This window comes from Jaculus jaculus, chromosome 14 (assembly GCF_020740685.1).
Source record: "Jaculus jaculus isolate mJacJac1 chromosome 14, mJacJac1.mat.Y.cur, whole genome shotgun sequence".
In the NCBI taxonomy this organism is placed as follows: domain Eukaryota; kingdom Metazoa; phylum Chordata; class Mammalia; order Rodentia; family Dipodidae; genus Jaculus; species Jaculus jaculus.
The window spans coordinates 21,852,405-21,872,052 of NC_059115.1; the positions used below are offsets into that span (position 1 = coordinate 21,852,405).

Below are 19,648 nucleotides of genomic sequence, written 5' to 3' on the forward strand. Positions count from 1 at the left end.
TGGTCAAGGGCTCTGAGTCCAGAACCAAGGCATAGGGCAGGGCGAGCCCTAACCAGGTCTCCTCCCCCAGGCCTGGTCTCCTCACAGGACGCCCCCTCCCCGCTCTTCCTGCCGGGTTTCCTCTGGCCTTTTCCTGTCCCCCACCCAGTGCTGGGAGCTTGGGCAGAGGCAAAGACTTCACAAGAACGGAGGGATCGGGACCTAACCGAGGCCAACGGAGCCAGGGCCTCCGGTGCTGCGGGACCCGACGCCGGGTAAGGCCAGAGAGCTAGGACCCTTTGGCAGCCATGTTCCATCTCAACCTAGGTGTCCAGGGCCCATCCTTCTCCTTTCCTCTGGACTAGCCGGTCTGATTCCAGCCCCCTTCATCCCATTCCCATCACCCAGCGCTTTAGGACTTGGGGCCTTATCCACCTTTCTTTAGGGCCATGCTATCTGGTGAACGAAAGGAGGGCGGAAGCCCCCGCTTCGGGAAGCTCCATCTCCCTGTGGGCCTGTGGATCAATTCTCCCAGGAAGCAGTTGGCCAAGCTGGGGCGGCGCTGGCCCAGTGCTGCCTCTGTCAAGTGAGTGACCGGTCTGCATCATACCAGGGACCCTCCAAGGGCTGGCTCTGTTTCCTATTCTGAATAGACAGAAAGCTGGGGGGGGGGGCGGGGAGAAGGGACACTGGGATGCGGTGACATCAGGGTACAGAGGAGGGAAGAGCTGGGCCAGGAGATGGGATCAGGCCGGATGAGCACCGGGATGGGACAGATCAGGCAGGGCACAGGGCCTTGATTCACCTTCCTTCCTTCCCTTAGTGCTCACCTTGGAATTTCCTACCCTGGAACTCACCATTATTAATGAATTATATTCGTTATCTCTTTGTCTCTATTCTGCACCCCTCCTCTATACACCTCGGGTCTCTGTCAACTAACTCCCTTCTCTGTCTCTCTCTGGGCCTCTTACTTCTGGGGTTCTGTCCCCGCCCCTCTCTGGGTCTCCGTCTCTCTTTGGGGTCTCTCTCTGCATCTCTTCTCCACGGGGCTCTCTCTCGCATGTCTCTGGGTCTCCACGTCAGCCCCCCTTGCCCACTTCCCTCCTGATCCTCCCCACTCGTATGTCTCTCCCAGGTCCTCGTCCTCCGACACGGGGAGCCGCAGCAGCGAGCCCTTGGCCCCGCCGGCTCCACACGTGGAGCTGCGGCGCGTGGGCGCGGTGAAGGCGGCGGGGGGCGCGTCGGGCAGCCGGGCCAAGCGCATCTCGCAGCTGTTCCGGGGCGCGGGCGGCGGGGCGGGCGGCGGAGCTGGAGGCCCGGGAACTGCGCAACGCTGGGCCAGCGAGAAGAAGCTGCCGGAGCTGGCGGCGGGCGTGTCCCCGGAGCCCGCGCTGCCCGCGCGCCCCGCCGCGCCCCCGGGCGTGCTCAAGATCTTCGACGCGGGCTTGGCCTCGGGTGCCAACTACAAGAGCGTGCTGGCCACGGCGCGCTCCACGGCGCGCGAGCTGGTGGCCGAGGCGCTGGAACGCTACGGGCTGGCGGGCGCGGGCGGCGACAGCGGCTGCGTGGACGCCTTCGCGCTGTGCGACGCGCTGGGCCGGCCCACGGCCGGGGTGAGCGGCGAGTGGCGCGCCGAGCACCTGCGCGTGCTGGCCGACGCCGAGCGCCCCCTGCTGGTGCAGGAGCTGTGGCGCGCGAGGCCCGGCTGGGCGCGGCGCTTCGAGCTGCGCGGCCGCGAGGAGGCGCGCCGCCTGGAGCAGGAAGCCTTCGGGGCCGCGGACGCCGACGGTGAGCGGGCGCGGGGCGGGGCGGGGCCAGAGGTGGGGCGCGGGAGGGACTCCGGGGCGGAGCCTACGGGAAGGGAGGCGAGACCTGTAGGGGCGAGGGGCGGGGCCGGATGTGGGCGGGGATTGCCGGAGGCAGGCCCAATAGGATGATGGGCGTGCTCTGGGGGCGGGAACTGTGGGGAGGGAGACAGGACCCGTAGGATAACGTGCGGAGACGGCTCGGGCGCTGCGTGGAGTTGTCCTGGGACGGGTTTAGGAAGGCAGAACCAAGGAACATGACAGACAGCCTAGAAGGGTGGAAAGTGGGACTAGTAAGTCAAGAGGCCGAGACTTGGGGATGGGCGTGTCCGGGAGGTGGGCACGGAGGGGGAAAAGGCGGACAGAGCTTTGGTAGGGCAGGACTTGGGGCGGAGCTTGGGTCAAAACAGTGGGCAGGGTGTGTGGAAGTCTATGTGGTCTTTGTAGGGCCAGGTCACGTGGAGGGCATACCTGGGGCAGGGAGAGGGTTTGTCTTCTGGAGCTGGAGGACTAGTCCTGGATTGTCCCTTGAGGGACTTGTAGAGCCTATGGGCGTGGCCTGTGATATGGGGCGGAGTCTGAGAAAAAAGTGGCCCGTTGCTGCTGGTGTTGGAAGAGTTGATGTATGGTGGAACCTGGGGCTTGGGTCTCTATGGCAGAAGACAGGTTTATGAAGTAGGGTGAGCTGTTTTATGCTGTGTTTTTGTTTCTTCGAAGTAGGGTTTCACTCTAGCCCAGGCTGACTCACAGTCATCTTCCTTCCTCTGCCTCCCAAGTGCTGGGATTATAGGTTTGCATCATCTTGCCAGGGCATCACTATCTCATTTGTTTTATGTTTGTTTGTTTTTTTTTTTTTTTTTGGCTTTTCGAGGTAGGGTCTCACTCTGGCTCAGGCTGACCTGGAATTCACTATGTAGTCTCAGGGTGGCCTCGAACTCTCGGCGATCCTCCTACCTCTGCCTCCTGAGTGCTGGGATTAAAGTGTTTTATGTTTTTTATAGTCTGGATTGTGCATGGGGCCTTAAGGTAGGCAAGCACTCTTAGCATTAAGCCCTGTTTTATTTATCATTATATTTTTTATATTTTTAAAATTTATTTTATTTTTATTTATTTGACAGAAAGAGGGAGAGAGAGAGAGAATGGGCATATTAGAGCCTCCAGCCACTGCAAATGAACTGATGTATGCACCCTCTTGTGCATCTGGCTAATGTGGATCCTGGGGAAATGAACCTGGGTCCTTTGGCTTTGCAGGCAAACGCCTTAACCACTAAGCCATCTCTCCAGTCTTTTTTTTTTCTTTTTCTTGAGGTAGGGTTTCTCTCTAACCCAAGCTGGCCCAGAACTCATTCTTTAGTCCCAGGTTGGTCTCAAACTCACCGCAGTCCTCTTACCTCTGACTCCTGAGTTCTGGGACTATAGGTGTGCATCACCATACTCGAATGTTTAATTATCATTTATTTTATATTTTAGAGATGGGGTCCTGCTGTGTATTCCAGGCTGGCCTCAAACTTGCGATCTTCCAGCCTCCGGAGTACTTAGAATTACAAGTGTGCACCACCATGTCTGGCCCTTTCCATTAGTTTCCTGTTACATAGAAAGGGCTTGTCATCAGCCTTGGCATATAATGGGTGCTTAATAAAAAGTAATAGAAGGGCTGGAGAGATGACTCAGCGGTTCAGCTGCTTGCCTGGAAAGCCTAACAGGTTCCATTCCCCAGTACCCATGTAGAGTCAGATGCACAAAGTGGCACATGCATCTGGAGTTCGTTTTTCTCTTTCGCGGGTGTGGTGGCCCAAGTCTTTAATCTCAGCACTTGAGAGGCAGAGGTAGGAGGATCACCGTGGGTTTGAGGCCAGCCTGGGCCAGAGCGAACTCCTACCTGGACAAACAACAACAAAAAGTAGCTATAATCACACCCCCCCCCCTTTAAAACGCCTTTACTAAGCACCTATTGTGAGGCACACGTTGTTTTAGTGACCCGGGAGGAATATGGCAGGGTCATGGACAGGTGAGATCCCTACCTTCTCAGACCTTGCAAGCTTAATGGGAAACACATGTTTATTCATGAAGTTAATGCGTCAGATTCTGTGCTGGGTGCAAAACCAGAGGCTCAGTTGCAACTGGTTACATGTTCCAACTTGGACTGCTAGGGAACGGGTATTCAGGTTTTCTGTATCTCTCTGAGGACAGGGCACTGGGGAATCGAACCTGGGTTGTTAGGCTTTGCAGACTTAACCACTGTGCCATCTCTCCAGCCCTCTTTGAAGATAGTCAGTTTTAACTGTTAGTACCAAGACTGGTCCTGGCACATAGTAGGTGCTCACAAAACGTTTCTCAAAGGCATGAAATTCTAACGAGAAAAATCAAAGGAGTCAGGGAGGGCGGCAAGAGTTTCTCTGTTCCCCATCTGTCTGCAGGCACTGGGGCCCCCTCCTGGCGACCACAGAAGAACCGTTCCCGAGCAGCATCTGGTGGGGCAGCACTGGCCAGTCCTGGACCAGGGTCGGGATCTGGACCCCCTACTGGGTCTGGGGGCAAGGAGCGATCAGAAAACCTGTCCCTGCGCCGCAGCGTGTCGGAGCTGAGCCTGCAGGGGCGGCGCCGGCGGCAGCAAGAACGCCGGCAGCAGGCGCTTAGCATGGCCCCAGGGGCCGCTGACGCCCAGATCGGACCTGCAGACCCCGGGGACTTCGATCAGCTAACTCAGTGCCTCATCCAGGCACCCAGCAATCGGCCCTACTTCCTGCTGCTCCAGGGCTACCAGGACTCCCAGGTATCAGAGCTGCATCTGCTTTGGTTGGCCAAAAAACCACAACTCCCAGAATTCCTCGGGGTGAACAGTAGAGGAGCCAAGATGGCTGCCAAAGATCCCAGTGGATGGAGATAGGAAATGCTTGCTTTATTTCCAAATTGGAAAACAGTGTCTTGGCCAAAGACATTGTGGAAAAAAACATCCCATTATGGAAAAATTCCTTTTCTTTCTTTCTTCTTTCCTTCTTCTTCCCTCATTCTTCCCCTTCCTTCTTTTCCTGCTCTTCTTGTGAGACAGTCTCATGTAGCCCAGGCTGGCTGCTAACTTGCTGTGTAACCAAGGATGACCTTGAACTCCTCATCCTTCTTGACTCCACTTCCAAGGTGCTGGGATTATAAAGTGTGGTCCATCATGCCCAGTTTTTGCAGAGTTGGGGATCGAACCCAGGGCCTCATGCAGCTAGGCAAGCAGTCTACAAATGCAGCCACATTTCCAGCTCCAAATATCCATTTCTTGAGGGAAAGTTCATCTTCTGGGGCAGGAACTTTTTCGTGCCTAGAACCTTGTTCTGGAAACTTCTCAGTTAGGGAAATTAATCCATTTGTAAAGGCAATGGCTCAAACTGGAACAAAACAATTTATTGTTGATGGAGGCTGGAGGCACTGATACCTAAAAGTTTTAAAAATATTTTTGCTCAAGCATGGTGCACACCTTTAATCCCAGAACCTGGGAGGCTGAAGTAAGAGGATCATCGCTGTAAATTCAAGGACAGCCTGAAACTAATTCCAAGTCAGTTTGGGCTAGAGCAAGACCCTACCTCATTTATTTTTATCTTATTTATTTATTTATTTATTTATTTATTTATTTTTGGTGACAGAGAATGAGCAAGGCAGGGTCTCTTGCCACTGCAGATAAGCTCCACACACGTGTCACCTTGTGGATCCAGCTTTATGAGGGTACTGGGGAATCAAACTTGGTCAGGCCAGCTTTACAAGCAAGTACCTTTAACCACTGAACCATTTCCCCAGGCCACATATATGTATTTTAGTTTTTTTGTGTTGTTGGGGATACAACCCAAGTCCTTCACATGTTAAGCAAGCACGCTACCTTTAAGTCACATCCCCATCTCTTCTCCTGATTATTTTTGTTTCAAGGCAGTGTCTCCCTTTGGCCCAGGCTGACCTGGAACTTACTCTGTAGCCTCAGGCTGGCCAAACTCATGGTGATCCTCCTACCTCAGTCTTCCAAATGCGCCACCATGTCAGGCTGGTGTATCCATTTTTGGAGATAGAGATAAGAGTCCACTTTTAGGACTATCTCCTGGGATATGGTGGATGAAATAGGACAGACACTTTATGAGAAAGGACAGCCTTGAAGTATATATAAGTTGCATTGTTGGAACACCACAATCTAGGGTCTCTGTGGAGATGTCCCCTTTAAGATGGGAGTATTGAGAGCTTCTGTTGATGGGCACAGGGGAGGCTTTAGACTCCTCTGCCCTGAGAGAGTGATACAGGGTGAGTCTGTTGTAGAAGTATGTTTCTTTGGGAGTCAGATAACTAGGAAATTGGGATTCCTTTGAAAAGTCTCACTGGAAATTCCACCTCCTCGGGGTGGAGGTGATGGAAGAAACTTTGGTTTAGAGAGGTGTCTCTATGAAGACATCAATCTTTTTTTTTTTAATTTTTTTAAAATTTTTATTTATTTATTTGAGAGCGACAGACACAGAGAGAAAGACAGATAGAGGGAGAGAGAGAGAATGGGCGCGCCAGGGCTTCCAGCCTCTGCAAACGAACTCCAGACGCATGCGCCCCCTTGTGCATCTGGCTAACGTGGGACCTGGGGAACCGAGCCTCGAACCTGGGTCCTTAGGCTTCACAGGCAAGCGCTTAACCGCCAAGCCATCTCTCCAGCCCCAATCTTTTGTTATGAGAGAATATTGACAAAAACTGTTATGGGAAGAGGAAATGCATTTGGAGGGCCCATCATGAGATAGAATGAATGGGTGTGGTCAGAGATACAAGACCGAGAAAGGATTCATGGGAAAGTCTGTTCTTTGAGCACAGAAGCATCTGTTCATTAATTTGTTTATTTTTATTTGTTTGGAAGGGCACACACAGAGGTCAGAGGACATCCTTGGGGAGTCTGTGCTCCATCTTCTGGGAGACAGGGTCATTAACCCAAAAAGAATGCCAGACTATATGGCCTGTGAGCTCCTAGCTCCTATCAGATTCTTCTGGCTTTGTCTCCCGTTGTCTTAAGCACATTGGGATCACAGATACATGCACCCCTTTGCATCTGGCCTTAGGTGGGTGCTGGGGAATTGAACCTGGGCTGTCAGGCTGTACAAACAAGTGCGTTTAACTGCTGAGCCATCTCTCCAAATCCCTCCTCCCGTCCCCCCCTTTTTTATGAGTTAGGGTCTCACTCTGGCCTGGGCTGACCTGGAATTCGCTATGTAGTCTCAGGGTGACCTTTAACTCACAGTGATCCTCATGGTGATCCTTCTACCTCTGCCTCCAGAGTGATGGGATTAAAGGCATGTGCCACCATGCCTGGCTCCCCCTCCCCCTTTTAAATTTATTTTGAGAGAGAGAAAAAGAGGGAGGGAGGGAGAGAAAATAGGCGTGCCAGGGCCTTCAGCAGCTGCAAACAAACTCTAGATGCATGTGCCCCCTTGTGGCACATTGCATGTTTGTGTCACTGTGTGGCTGGCTATGTGAGACCTGGAGATTCTAACATGAGTCCCTAGGCTTCACAAGCAAGCACCTTAACCACTAAGCAATCTCTCCAGCCCCCCTCCCATTTTCAATAGTTTTTTATTTATTTGAGAAAGAGAGAGGCTGTGCCAAGGCCTCCAGCGACCATTTGCATCTGGTTTACATGGGTACTGGAATATTGAACCTGGGTCCTTAAAGCTTCTCAGGCAAGTGCCTTAAGTATCAAACTATCTCTCTAGCACCGTTGTGTGTGTGTGTGTGTATGTGTGTTTTATTGAGATAGGGTCTCACTCTAGTCCAGACTGAATTGGAACTCACTCTGTAGCCCATACTGGCCTTGTAGTAATAGTGATCCTATCATCTCAGACTCCAGAATGCTAGAATTAACAGGCAGAAGCATTTCTGATGTAGTGGAGTCAGAAAGTCCTTTAATCCCAGCACTTGAGAGGTAGGAAGATCTCTGTGAGTTTGAGGCCGGCCTTGAAACTACGTAGTGAATTCCAGGTCAGCCTGGGCTAGAGTGAGACCCTACCTAAAAGTGAGAGACCAAGCACTTGAGAGGAGGGGAGGGATTCTTTCAAACTCCTTTGGAATCCTAGATGGATCTCCTTGGAAGTGTGCATTCATTAAGAGGAGCTATGGGTGTGGAGGGCTGGAGAGATGACTTAGCTGCTAATGTGTTTGTCTGCAAAGCCTAATGATGCGAGTTTGATTTCCCAGTATTCATGTAAAGCCAGATGCACGGTGGCACATGCATCTGTTCATTTGCAGGGGCTACAGGCCCTGGGGCGCCCTTGCAAATAAAATATATATAAAAGAGGAGGTATGGAGGGACATGAGAGAGGCGTTTATGGGAAAGGGTGTGTTTGGAAGCAGTCATTCACAGTGCACCTTCCCTGTAGGACTTCGTGGTGTATGTGATGACCCGGGAGCAGCACGTGTTTGGACGAGGCGGGACCTCATCCTCCCGCGGCGGGTCCCCAGCCCCATATGTAGACACCTTCCTCACCGCCCCGGACATCCTGCCTCGGCACTGCACAGTACGTGCAGGCCCAGAGCCCCCAGCCATGGTGAGGCCTGCGCGGGGCGCCCCGGTAACGCACAATGGATGCCTCCTGCTGCGCGAGGCCGAGTTGCACCCGGGAGACCTGCTGGGGCTGGGCGAGCATTTCCTGTTCATGTACAAGGACCCCCGCGCGGGTGGATCGGGACCGGCCCGGCCGTCCTGGCTGCCCGGGCGCCCCGGGGCCACGCCGCCTGGCCCCGGCTGGGCCTTCTCTTGTCGTCTGTGCGGCCGGGGCCTGCAGGAACGAGGAGAGGCGCTGGCCGCCTACCTGGATGGCCGGGAGCCCGTGCTACGCTTCCGACCCCGCGAAGAGGAGGCGCTGCTGGGTGAGATAGTGCGCGCCGCGGCCTCGGGCACCGGGGACCTGCCTCCGCTCGGGCCCGCCACGCTGTTGGCGCTGTGCGTGCAGCACTCGGCGCGCGAGCTGGAGCTCGGGCACCTGCCACGCCTGCTCGGCCGCCTGGCCCGGCTCATCAAGGAGGCTGTCTGGGTGAGCATCCCCACAAATCTTTTGGTACCCCTCTCATCTTTACAGCCACCTACTCCCCCCCCCCCCCCCGCTTTGCCACAGTATCGCTCACCTTCCTAGCAGCAACCTTCCCACCCCTATCCCTAGGTGAGAATAAATTACTTGGGAGGAGCTGGGGTTCTTAATTAAGAGGCCCTTGCCCTTTGTGGTGGCACACGCCTTTAATCCCAGCACTCAAGAGGCAAGAGGTAGGAGGATGGCTGTGAGTTCCAGGCCAGCCTGAGACCACATAGTAAGTTCCAGGTCAGCCTGGCATACAGCGAGACCGTACCTCAAGACCCACCCCCCCCAAAAAGAGGGCCCTTAGATGTTAGCAATTGTGGATTCACCCGGTGTGCTTGAAGACAAGGCAGTACTACTTTTAGATTTTGGAGCTTGCTAGGCGGGAACTCCAACTCTGTGCTACGCCTCCAGGCCCTCATTGTGGATTTTAGGTAGGCGCTTCATTGATGAGCTATGCACCTAACTCTAGGCAGGTGCTCTACCACTGAGCCACAATCCTAGCCTTCTTTTCAGTTTATTTTTTAAAAATTTTTATTTATTTATGAGAGAGAATGAGAAAGGCAGATAGAGAATGGGTGCACCAGGGCCTCCAGCCACTGCAAATGAACTCCAGACACCTGTGACACCTTGTTCACCTGGCTCACGTGTGTCTTGGGGAATCGAACCTGAGTCCTTTGGCTTTGCAGGAAAGCGCCTTAATTGCTAAACCATCTCTCCAGCGCTCAGTTTAATTTTAAAAATTTGTTTACAAGGAGAGGGAGACACACACACACAGAATAAGAATTGAGGGCCGGGTGTGGTGGCACATGCCTTTAATCCCAGCACTCACTCAGGAGGCAGAGGGAGGATCGCCGGGAGTTTGAGGCCACCCTGTGACTATATAGTGAATTCCAGGTCAGCCTGGGCTAGAGTGAGACCCTACCTCGAAAAACCAAACCAAACCAAAACCACAACAAAAACAGAATTGAGTGTGCCAGGGCATCTTGCCACTACAAAGAAACTCCAGATATATGTTCCACTTTGTGCATCTGTATTTATGTGGGTACTGGGGAATCAAACCTAGGCCAGCAGGATTTCCAAGCAGCACTTTTAAACACTGAGCCATCTCCTTAGCCTTACTTTTACTTTTTTTTTGTTGTTTGTTTGTTTTTGTTTTTTCGAGGCAGGGTCTCCCTCTAGCTCAGGCGGACCTGGAATTCACTATGTAGTCTCAGGATGGCCTCCAACTCTCAGTGTCGTCTTTGTACCTCTGCCTGCCAAGTGCTGGGATTAAAGGCATGTGCCACCATGCCCGGCCTTAGCCTTACTTTTATACCATTTTTGTTTTGTTTTGTTTTCTGAGGTAGGGTCTTGCTGTAACCGAGGGCTAACCTGGAATTCACTATGTAGTGTCTGGGTGGTCTGAACTTACATGATCCTCCTACCTTTGCCTTCCAAGTGCTGGAATTAAAGGCATGTGTCACCACACCAGACTCCTAGCCTTACTTTTTTGTTTTTGTTTGTTTGTTCATATTTTGGAGGTAGGGTCTCACTGTTATGGGGGGCATTCTAGGTTTTGGGGGGAGATTCTAGCAGATGAGAAGAGACCATTGTGAGGAGGGTGGTGAGAAGCCTTTTGTCTTAGTACTTGGAGCAGTGGGAAGTAAGAACATTCTGTGAGGATGGGTCCATCGGACCTCTGTATTGAAGAGTCAAAAAGGAACCATTTGGAGCCAGGCGTGGTGGTGCACACCTTTAATCCCAGCACTCAGCACTTAGGAGGCAGAGGTAGGAGGATCATCATGAGTTCAAGGCCACCCTGAGACTACATAGTGAATTCCAGGTCAGCCTGGGGTAGAGCAAGACCTTAGCTCGCAAAACCAAAAAGACAAACAAAAAAAAGGAACCATTTGTAGTGGAGAGATAAGGTCCCCTCATTGATCAAGGACCTACTTAGACAGGGTTAGGGATTTTCTTGGGGTTAGAAGAAATTTCATTTGATCAGAAAATGATGGTGGGTAAAAGGGTTTAGAAGCCAGACCCTATGGTACAAGCCTTCCATCCCAGCTACTTAGGAGGTTGAGGTATAAGAATTAAAAGTCCAAGACCAGGACTGGAGAAATGGCTTGGTGATTGTAGCACATGCATCTGGAGTTAATTTGTACTGTCTAGAGGCACACCCATTCTTTCCCTCTGTTTCTCTCTGCTTGCAAATAAATAAATACATACATTTTTTTAAAAGTTCAAGACCAGTCTCGGCAACTTAGTGAGCTCCTCTTTCAAAGAAACAATTAGCCAGGCTTTGAAGGTCTACACCTGTAATCCTAGCACTCATGAGGCTGAAGCAGGAAGGTTGTTTCAGGCTTAGAGTGTGCCAGAAAAGTGGGGAAGTGTGTCAGAAAGGTGCTTCTAGAACAACTACTGTACAGTTGTGATCCTTTCAGCCCCAGGCCCCTCACATTGACTCTGATCTTACTCTTCCACAGGAAAAGATTAAAGAAATTGGAGACCGCCAGCCAGAGAAGTAAGAGAAATCTGGGGTGGACATGGCTAGAGGGTCCCAAGGTTGGGACTTGCGTCCAGTTCTCTGTGGGTGCCTCAGTGCAAGTTCTGTGCCTCTTTGGCTGGGTCCCCAACTTCAACTCAGGTCTTGGGGTTAAAAATGTGATGGAGTTTGACAGGGTTTGCAGGATCTCCCGTCTTTCCTCAGCCACCCGGAGGGAGTCCCCGAAGTTCCCTTGACTCCCGAAGCTGTGTCTGTAGAGCTGCGACCTCTCATGCTGTGGATGGCCAACACCACAGAGCTGCTGAGCTTTGTGCAAGAGAAGGTTCTAGAAATGGAGAAGGAGGCTGACCAGGAGGGTAAGCTCTGACCCAGGCCCATCTGATTCTTAACATCCCCTAAACCAGGAGGCCTGTGCTGTGGTGGCCAGCCTATGGTTCTCTCTCCCCACTGCAGGCCTGTCCTCAGACCCGCAGCTGTGTAATGACTTGGAATTGTGTGACGAGGCCTTGGCCCTCCTGGATGAAGTCATCATGTGTACCTTTCAGCAGTCTGTCTACTACCTCACCAAGGTGGGCTCTGCCCCTGCTTCCAGCTTGAAATAACCCTCACTTTCTCTTTATTTATTTATTTTATTTTATTTTATTTATTTATTTATTTATTTTTTTTGAGGTAGTTGGCCTGGAATTCACTATGTAGTCTTAGGGTGGCCTCAAACTCATGGCGATCCTCCTACCTATGCCTCCCAAGTGCTGGGATTAAGGGCGTGTGCCACCATGCCTGGCTCTCTTTAAATATCATATCACCCTGATGTTATTTCCTGTTTGGCTCAAAATTTCCTTATGGGACTCCCCATCTCACACTAGGACTTTGCTGTGACATGGGCTTCTTGTTTGGGCAGACAGCCCTTCTTGTCTTTCTGGCTTCACTTCCTGTCTTTGCAATCATCATGTCTAGAAAAGCTGAGTTCATCACCTGCCTGTACCATCTTTACCTTTTTCTTTTTGTTTGCAAATTCTCATATATATATATCTTTACCTTTTTCTTTTTGTTTGCAAATTCTCATATATATATATCTTTACCTTTTTCTTTTTGTTTGCAAATTCTCATACATACACACACACACACACACACACACACGTATGTGGACAGACATAGATAGATCAAATAATACCAGGCATTTTCTTTTAAAAGACTCCTATTCAGTCAAGTCTCACTTCCTGTATTTGCTGACATCACTTCCTATATCTTTTGAATTTACTCCCTTTTCTGAGCTATAGGCCTTTTTCTTACTGAGTGCCCTTCCTGCAGGGCCTGGTTTTTCCACTGGCCCTTTTCATCTTAGAATTGTTGGTTGATCTGATTTTTAGCTTACAGTGGGCTAAATCTGTAAAATAAAAGGGGCATATACTATCCAAGTTTCCAGAGCAGCCTTGACCGTGAAGCCTTTTCCTCTGAGACTTCTCTTCCTGCACATATTTGCCAAGTATGCTGGGGTTTTTTTCCTCTGACCTCATTTCCTGTCCTTGGCTTGATCACACTTTCCATTGGCTGACTGCCACTGCAGTCCCACTTCCATACTCTCCATTCTGTTTTCTTCAGAAATTCTGGAAAGACTTGACTGAAAAAGACCTTCTTCTCCCTGAGGTGTCTATGTGAGAGCCACAAGTCTCATAATTAATAAGAAGTGCTCTTAAAGCCGGGTGTGATGGTCCACGCCTTTAATCACAGCACTTGGGAGGCAGAGGTAGGAGAATGGCCGTGAGTTTGAGGCCACCCTGAGACTGCAGAGTGAATTCCAGGTCAGCGAGCTAGAGTGAGACCCTACCTCGAAAAACCAAATAAACAACAAAAGAAAAGTGCCCTTAAAATATCACAGCCACTTCCAGAAGACATTTCTCAAGACTTGAGTTCTTCCACAGAAGCCGACTAAGTGCTAGACACACATTTAGGAAATAGGGATCTGATCCTAGAGCCTCTAGGGTGGTGAAGGTTGAACTGACTACAACTCCCAGAAGCCTTTGGTGGAATTCTCTGTTACTGTGCTGTACCATCCTGAAGCTTCCAGGGGATGTAGTTGTCACTAGTTTTTTTTTTTTTTTTCCCTCTTGCCTGTGTCTCCTTAGACTCTTTATTCAACACTGCCTGCCCTCCTGGACAGCAACCCCTTCACAGCTGGGGCAGAACTGCCAGGACCTGGTGCTGAGTTGGAGGCCATGCCTCCGGGGCTAAGACCCACCCTGGGCGTGTTCCAGGCCGCTCTGGAGCTGACCGGCCAGTGTGAGCTGCACCCCGACCTCGTATCCCAGACTTTTGGCTACTTATTCTTCTTCTCCAATGCATCCCTTCTCAACTCACTGATGGAAAGAGGTGAGATTTGGGTTTGAAGCACGTAAAAACCACTCAGACCCACATCCAGACACATCACAGGCTCATGCCTCACCTTTGGGTGCTCTGAGTACTCCAGGTCCTGAACTAAGTACAGGATTGGTTTGGGAACCAGGAGGATACAGGCTACCTGCTGTCCCTCACCCCTTCCTGCGTAGGTCAAGGCCGGCCTTTCTACCAGTGGTCTCGAGCAGTCCAAATCCGAACCAACTTGGACCTTGTCTTAGACTGGCTGCAAGGGGCTGGGCTGGGTGACATCGCCACTGAGTTCTTCCGGAAACTCTCCATTGCTGTGAACCTGCTCTGTGTGCCTCGCACCTCCCTGCTCAAGGTGACTGCCAGTTCATTCTGCCTAACTCTGATTTGAGATTCTTTTTTTTTTTTTTTTCTCTTTTTTTTCAAGGTAGGGTCTCACTCTGGTCCAGGCTGACCTGGAATTAACTCTGTCATCTCAGGGTGGCCTTGAACTCATGGCAATCCTCCTACCTCTGCCTCCCGAGTGCTGGGATTAAAGGCGTGCACCACCACACCCGGCTTCTTCTTTTTTTTTTTTTTTTTAATTTTTGTTTATTTATTTGAGAGAGAGAGAGAGAGGGAGGAGGAAGATACAGAGAATGGGCACACCAGGGCCTCCAGCTGCTGCAAATGAGCTCCAGATGCATGTGCCATCTTGTGCATCTGGCGTACATGGTTCCTGGGGAATCAAACCTGGGTCTTTTGGCTTTGCAGGCAACTTAGCCTTAACAGCTAAGCCATCTTCAACCCTGATTTCTTCAGCACCACTCAGCCATCCTCCGCATTCAGCTCCCTGGACCTACATAATCACCAGCCCTGGGTCAGGGGAACCACTGGCGGCTTGAACGAAGCTAGTGCCAACAATAACCAGACATGACTGAATTGCCATGGAACTTACTAGAAATAGATCCCAGGGTCCTCCCCTGAGATAGGTCAAGTCAGTATGAGCCAGAGTTCAGTCCCCAGTACTGTAAACTATTCATTGACCATAAATTCATTTGCCATGGACTGTGGTAATAAAGCTGACTTCAAAGTAGGTTATTATTATTATTATTTTTTCTTCTCAACGTAGGGTCACACTCTAGCCCAGATCTGACTCATTCTGTAGTTCCAGGCTGGCCTTGAACTCAAAGCATTCCTCCAACCTCTGCCTCTCAAGTGCTGGGATTTAAAGGCTTGTGCCATGATGCCCTGCTCAAACACTGTTTTAAATGAGAAAATTGAGAATCAAGTATAGATGACTAGGTTTTACTTTTTATTTTTATTAATTTTTTGTTTTTAGTTGTAGTGCTGGGGATCAAACCCAGGGCATTGTACATGCTAAGCAAGTACATGAGCTACATCCCCAAACCATCTTTTATCTTGAAACAAGGTTTGGCCATGCTTCTGGCCTTGACCTTTTGACCATTGTACCTCAGCCTCCTAAGCAGGGCTTGCACCACCAGGCTCAGCTATGACCACGGGTTTCTCACCTGGGCCTCCCCCTTAGGCTTCATGGAGCAGCCTACGGACTGACTACCCCACCCTGACCGCTGCTCAGCTCCACCATCTACTCAGCCACTACCAGCTGGGTCCTGGTCGTGGACCTCCATCAGCCTGGGACCCTCCACCTGCAGAGCGGGATGCTGTGGACACAGGTAAGCAGAAATGGGGCAATAAGCACTGGACTCTCTGCTGTCTTTTTTCCTTGTGACCTAGTAGACAAAGCCCCAGTCTTCACCAGAATATGGCTTCAATCAAGGGTTGGGAGTATAGGTTTGCCTACTACAGAGTGCAAGTACTCATTTGCTTTATTTTTGTTTGTTTTGTTTTTTGGTCTTTAAAAAAATTTTTTTTGGCTTATTTTTATTTATTTGAGAGTGACAGATAGAAAGGTAGATAGAGAGGGAGAGAGAGAAGGGACACGCCAGGGCCTCCAGCCACTACAACCGAACTCCAGACGCGTGCGCCCCCTTGTCCATTTGGCTAATGTGGGTCCTGGGGAATCAAGCCTCGAACCTGGGTCCTTAGGCTTCATAGGCAAGCGCTTAACCGCTAAGCCATCTCTCCAGCCCTGTTTTTTGGTCTTTCAAGGCAGGGTCTCATTCTAGTCCAGGCTGACCTGGAATTCATTATGCAGTCTCCGGGTAGCCTCGAACTCACGGTGATACTCCTGCCTCTGCCTCCCAAGTGCTGGGATTAAGGCATGTGCCACCACACCTGCCACTCATTTCCCTTTAATTAATTAATTAATTTCATTTCTTTTTTTGAGGAGGTAGGGTTTCACTATAGCCCAGGCTGACCTGGACCTCACTTGGTAGTCCCAGGCTGGCCTTGAATTCAGTGATCCCCCTACCTCTGCCCCCTGAGTGCTAGGATTAAGGGCCTGCACCATCATGGCTGACTATTTCTTTCTTTTTATTTATTTATTTGAGAGAAAGACAGGGCTTTTAGCCCTGCAAGCAAACTCCAGATGCATATGTCACCTTGTACATCTGGCTTACATGGGTCCTGGGAATCAAACCTGGGTCCTTTGGCTTTCTAGCCAAGCTCCTTAACCACTAAGCATTCTCTCCAGTCCCTTTTTTCCCCCCTCGAGGTAGGGTCCCACTCTATCCCAGGCTGACCTGGAACTCACCACGTAGTCTCTGGGTGGCCTCACACTCACAGTGGTCCTCCTACCTCTGTCTCCAGAGTGCTGAGACTGAAGGTATGCTCCACCACACCTGGCTCCCATTTTTATTTATTTATTTGAGAGGGCTAGAGAGAAAGAAAATGGACGTGCCAGGGTCTCCAGACACTGCAGACTAACTCCAGGTGCATGTGCATCTGGCTTACATGGGTCCTGGGGATTTGAACCTGGGTCTTTTGGCTTCACAGGCCTTAACTGCTAAGCCTTCTTTCCAGCCCCCATTTCCTTTTTAGCTGAGTGTTAGGACCCAGCTTCTTCCCTCCACAGTCCCTCACCCACCTACACAGGTGTCCAATCTTCTTTAGGAAGACCTAAAAGCACCATTTTCCTAGAAATCTAGGAAACCAAGTTTCCCAACGGTGGCTATTCCTAATTTGAACCTCCTAGAACCTAGTTTCAATGCTGCGAATTTAAGTTTTTTTCTTCCTTCGATAGAGAGGCATCCTCACGCCCAAGTTCAGAGTTCTTTAAAATTCATTTGCAAGCCTGGTGTGGTGGCGCACGCCTTTTAATCCCAGCACTCGGGAGGCAGAGATAGGATCACCGAGAGTTCGAGGCCACCCTGAGACTACAAAGTGAATTCCAGGTCAGCATGAGCTAGAGTGAGACCCTACTGAGAAGAGAAAAAAAATGTGCGTGTGTGTGTGTGTGTATAATTATTTACATGAGAGACAGGGAAATGGGCGCCCCAGGGCCTCTAGCCGCTTCAAACGAACTCTAGATGCATGAACCTAGGTGTCAGGCTGTGCAGGCAAGCGCCTTAACCGCTGAGCCATCTCTCCAGCCCCCAAGTTTAGACTTTAATTTGGTCTTTGAACTCACAGGGGACATCTTCGAAAGCTTTTCCTCGCATCCTCCCCTTATCCTGCCCCTGGGCAGCTCGCGCCTGCGCCTCTCTGGCCCGGTGACTGACGACGCCCTGCACCGTGAACTGCGCAGGCTCCGTCGTCTACTTTGGGATCTTGAGCAGCAGGAGTTGCCGGCCAATCACCGCCATGGGCCTCCTGTGGCCACGCCTCCTTGAAAACCAATAACAAACGAGCGCGCGAACCTTGAAACTCCGCCTACTCCTGATCACTGGAGCCCGCCTGAATGCAAAGCTTTATGGGAGTTGTAGTTTTACCTGCGTGAAACGCTGAGAGTTTTCAGGATGGCAGAAGATGGGACTGTGGGAAGATGGGCTTGGGATGTGCGTGCCAAGGAGTAATAAAAGTACTTGTGGTTTTGGCAGCGCCTCGCGTATTGAGACGTGGGGGCCTTGGGGTGACTTTTAAAGCACCAGGGCCTATCCCTGGAACGTTGGGCTCCTGCCGAGACCGGGGAGGTATTTATAGCCTCGTCTTGCCCTCTTGCAAGTAATCCAACCTGGGAGCATTGGGTGCTGCCACACACATCTCGGAACATAGCCCAGGCCGTGATTTACCGAGTACCAAGCCTTGGGCGCTGCCAGAGGGAACCAGCTGTCTCTCCCACCCCTAAAACTCATTCTTCTGACTCTGGAATCAAGGTCCCCAATTCTTCGGGAGCTGTCTGCCTGTATGGTACACCACTGAATCCCAACGCCATTGGCTCAGTCGTCAGCTCCTCTTCTTACACCCTGGGTTCCAGACCCCCGCCCACTTCCCTCAGACCCTCTGCCCTGACCCCGGCGTACGATTATTAAAAGAAGACTTTTAGCCCGGCATGGTGACTCATGTCTTTAATCCCAGTACTCAGAAGGCTGATGTAGGAGGATTCCGATGGGTTTGAGGTCAGCCTGGGCTAGAGAGAGATACTACGTCGACCCCCCCCTCCCCCAAAGAGAAAAAGAATGATTCTTAAATAGAGCTCTTCTGGGGAGAGAGCTTTATGGGGTGTGGGTGGGAAGGCAAGGTTATCCTGAAACCAAGCCTAAAGTTCCAGGGAACAAAGAAAATCCCCTTTTAATAAGCTTCCAGGGAAAGGGAAAAGTTTCACACCACGTGACCTATCCTAAGTGTTAGAAGCCAGGAAGATAATAGATAATTCAAGTGGCCTTGGGGGTCCCTTGTAACAAGGGGGGCTGGTTTTGCCTTCCCTTTTGGCCTTGAGCCCAGGGCAGCAGGACTTAAAATGCATCTGTGCTCTAACACCCAGCCTTCCTCCCTCAGCCCCAGAGGTCTAGATCCCCTTCTTCCCTCAGGCCCAGGGGTCCCTGCCCCCTCTTTATGAGATGCAGGGATCAAGAAAGCCTGAACTTGCCCTCCCCTGAACTTGACTCCTGCTGCTGCGTCAGGGAAAAAGAGAACAGGTGCCACCTGCAGGCAGGGCTGGGACACGACCACCTGCTGCTGCTGCTCACCCGGCCCCTCTCTCTGCACCTGCTCCTGTCTGTCCCTAGTGGTGGCTCCAACAGACCCCACAGCTCAGGACGTGAAAGAGGAGGCAGTAGGGGAGTCCCCATGTGAGCCAGTCCTGAGCCTTCTCAGCCCACAGCTCTGATGACCCGCCCCACACTCTGGGTTCCCCCAGAAAGGAGAGATGAGGGCGGTCCTAGGCACATGGGGTGGAGTCTGAGGTTCCTAACCCAGTCCAACACACTGCACCAACCTCAAACCACAGCTGAGCAGAGCCCATCTGGTGAGAAGCCCCCCAGGGCGGGGGAAAGGGGTTGGCAGGGACCCTCTTTAACCCTTTAGTCACCTCTCTGTTCTCCATACCTTCTCAAAGAGAGTCTGGTTGACCCATTTTCTCAGCAGCCCTTCTGCAGGGACCTGTATTCCCCAGAGAGCTGAAAACCCCTTCCCTTTTCCTCTGACCCCAGGATCTTGGGTTCCAGTTGCTCAGAGCATGGTGTTTCTGTCCTTAAACTCCTCCTTTAGGATTCGGGGATCCAGACCACACATTCCCATTTCAAAGACACAGGGGTCTAGGTCCTAACGCCCTCCTCCCTCAGTCCTGGGGCTTTGGGTCCCAGAGGTTGAGACCACAGAATTCTCCCTTAGATCCTGAGATCCAGCCCTAACCCTCTTACCTCAGATTTCACTGTCCATCCCCCTGCTCTCCTCCCTGAGACGCAGGCATTCTGACCCCAGTCTTCCTTTCTCAGACGCAGAGGTCCAGACCCCCCCCATCCACCCTCACATCCAGATGTACAGCCCTCCATCCCTATCCAGAAGTTATGGCCAACTGTCTAGGTCCTTAATCTCCCGGGCCTTCTCTATTTCCCTGCAGGGGCAGCCTCCCGACCTCCACTGTGACCCTGCCCTGTTGGGGCTCT

At 51.4% G+C, this 19,648-nt stretch overlaps 1 protein-coding gene across 1 annotated transcript; it reads left to right on the top strand.

Annotated features, from left to right (window-relative positions):
* The first annotated feature begins 135 nt into the window (after nucleotides 1–135).
* Nucleotides 136–17,640, top strand: Rasip1 (Ras interacting protein 1). Its single transcript, XM_045134417.1, has 12 exons — nucleotides 136–254; nucleotides 425–565; nucleotides 1,115–1,767; nucleotides 4,202–4,557; nucleotides 8,159–8,812; nucleotides 11,320–11,357; nucleotides 11,544–11,695; nucleotides 11,793–11,908; nucleotides 13,463–13,706; nucleotides 13,883–14,055; nucleotides 15,229–15,376; nucleotides 17,235–17,640. The coding sequence occupies exons 2-12, from the start codon at nucleotides 429–431 to the stop codon at nucleotides 17,432–17,434; spliced, it is 2,871 nt and encodes a 956-aa protein (XP_044990352.1). The 5' UTR covers nucleotides 136–254; nucleotides 425–428; the 3' UTR covers nucleotides 17,435–17,640.
* The last annotated feature ends 2,008 nt before the right edge of the window (nucleotides 17,641–19,648 follow it).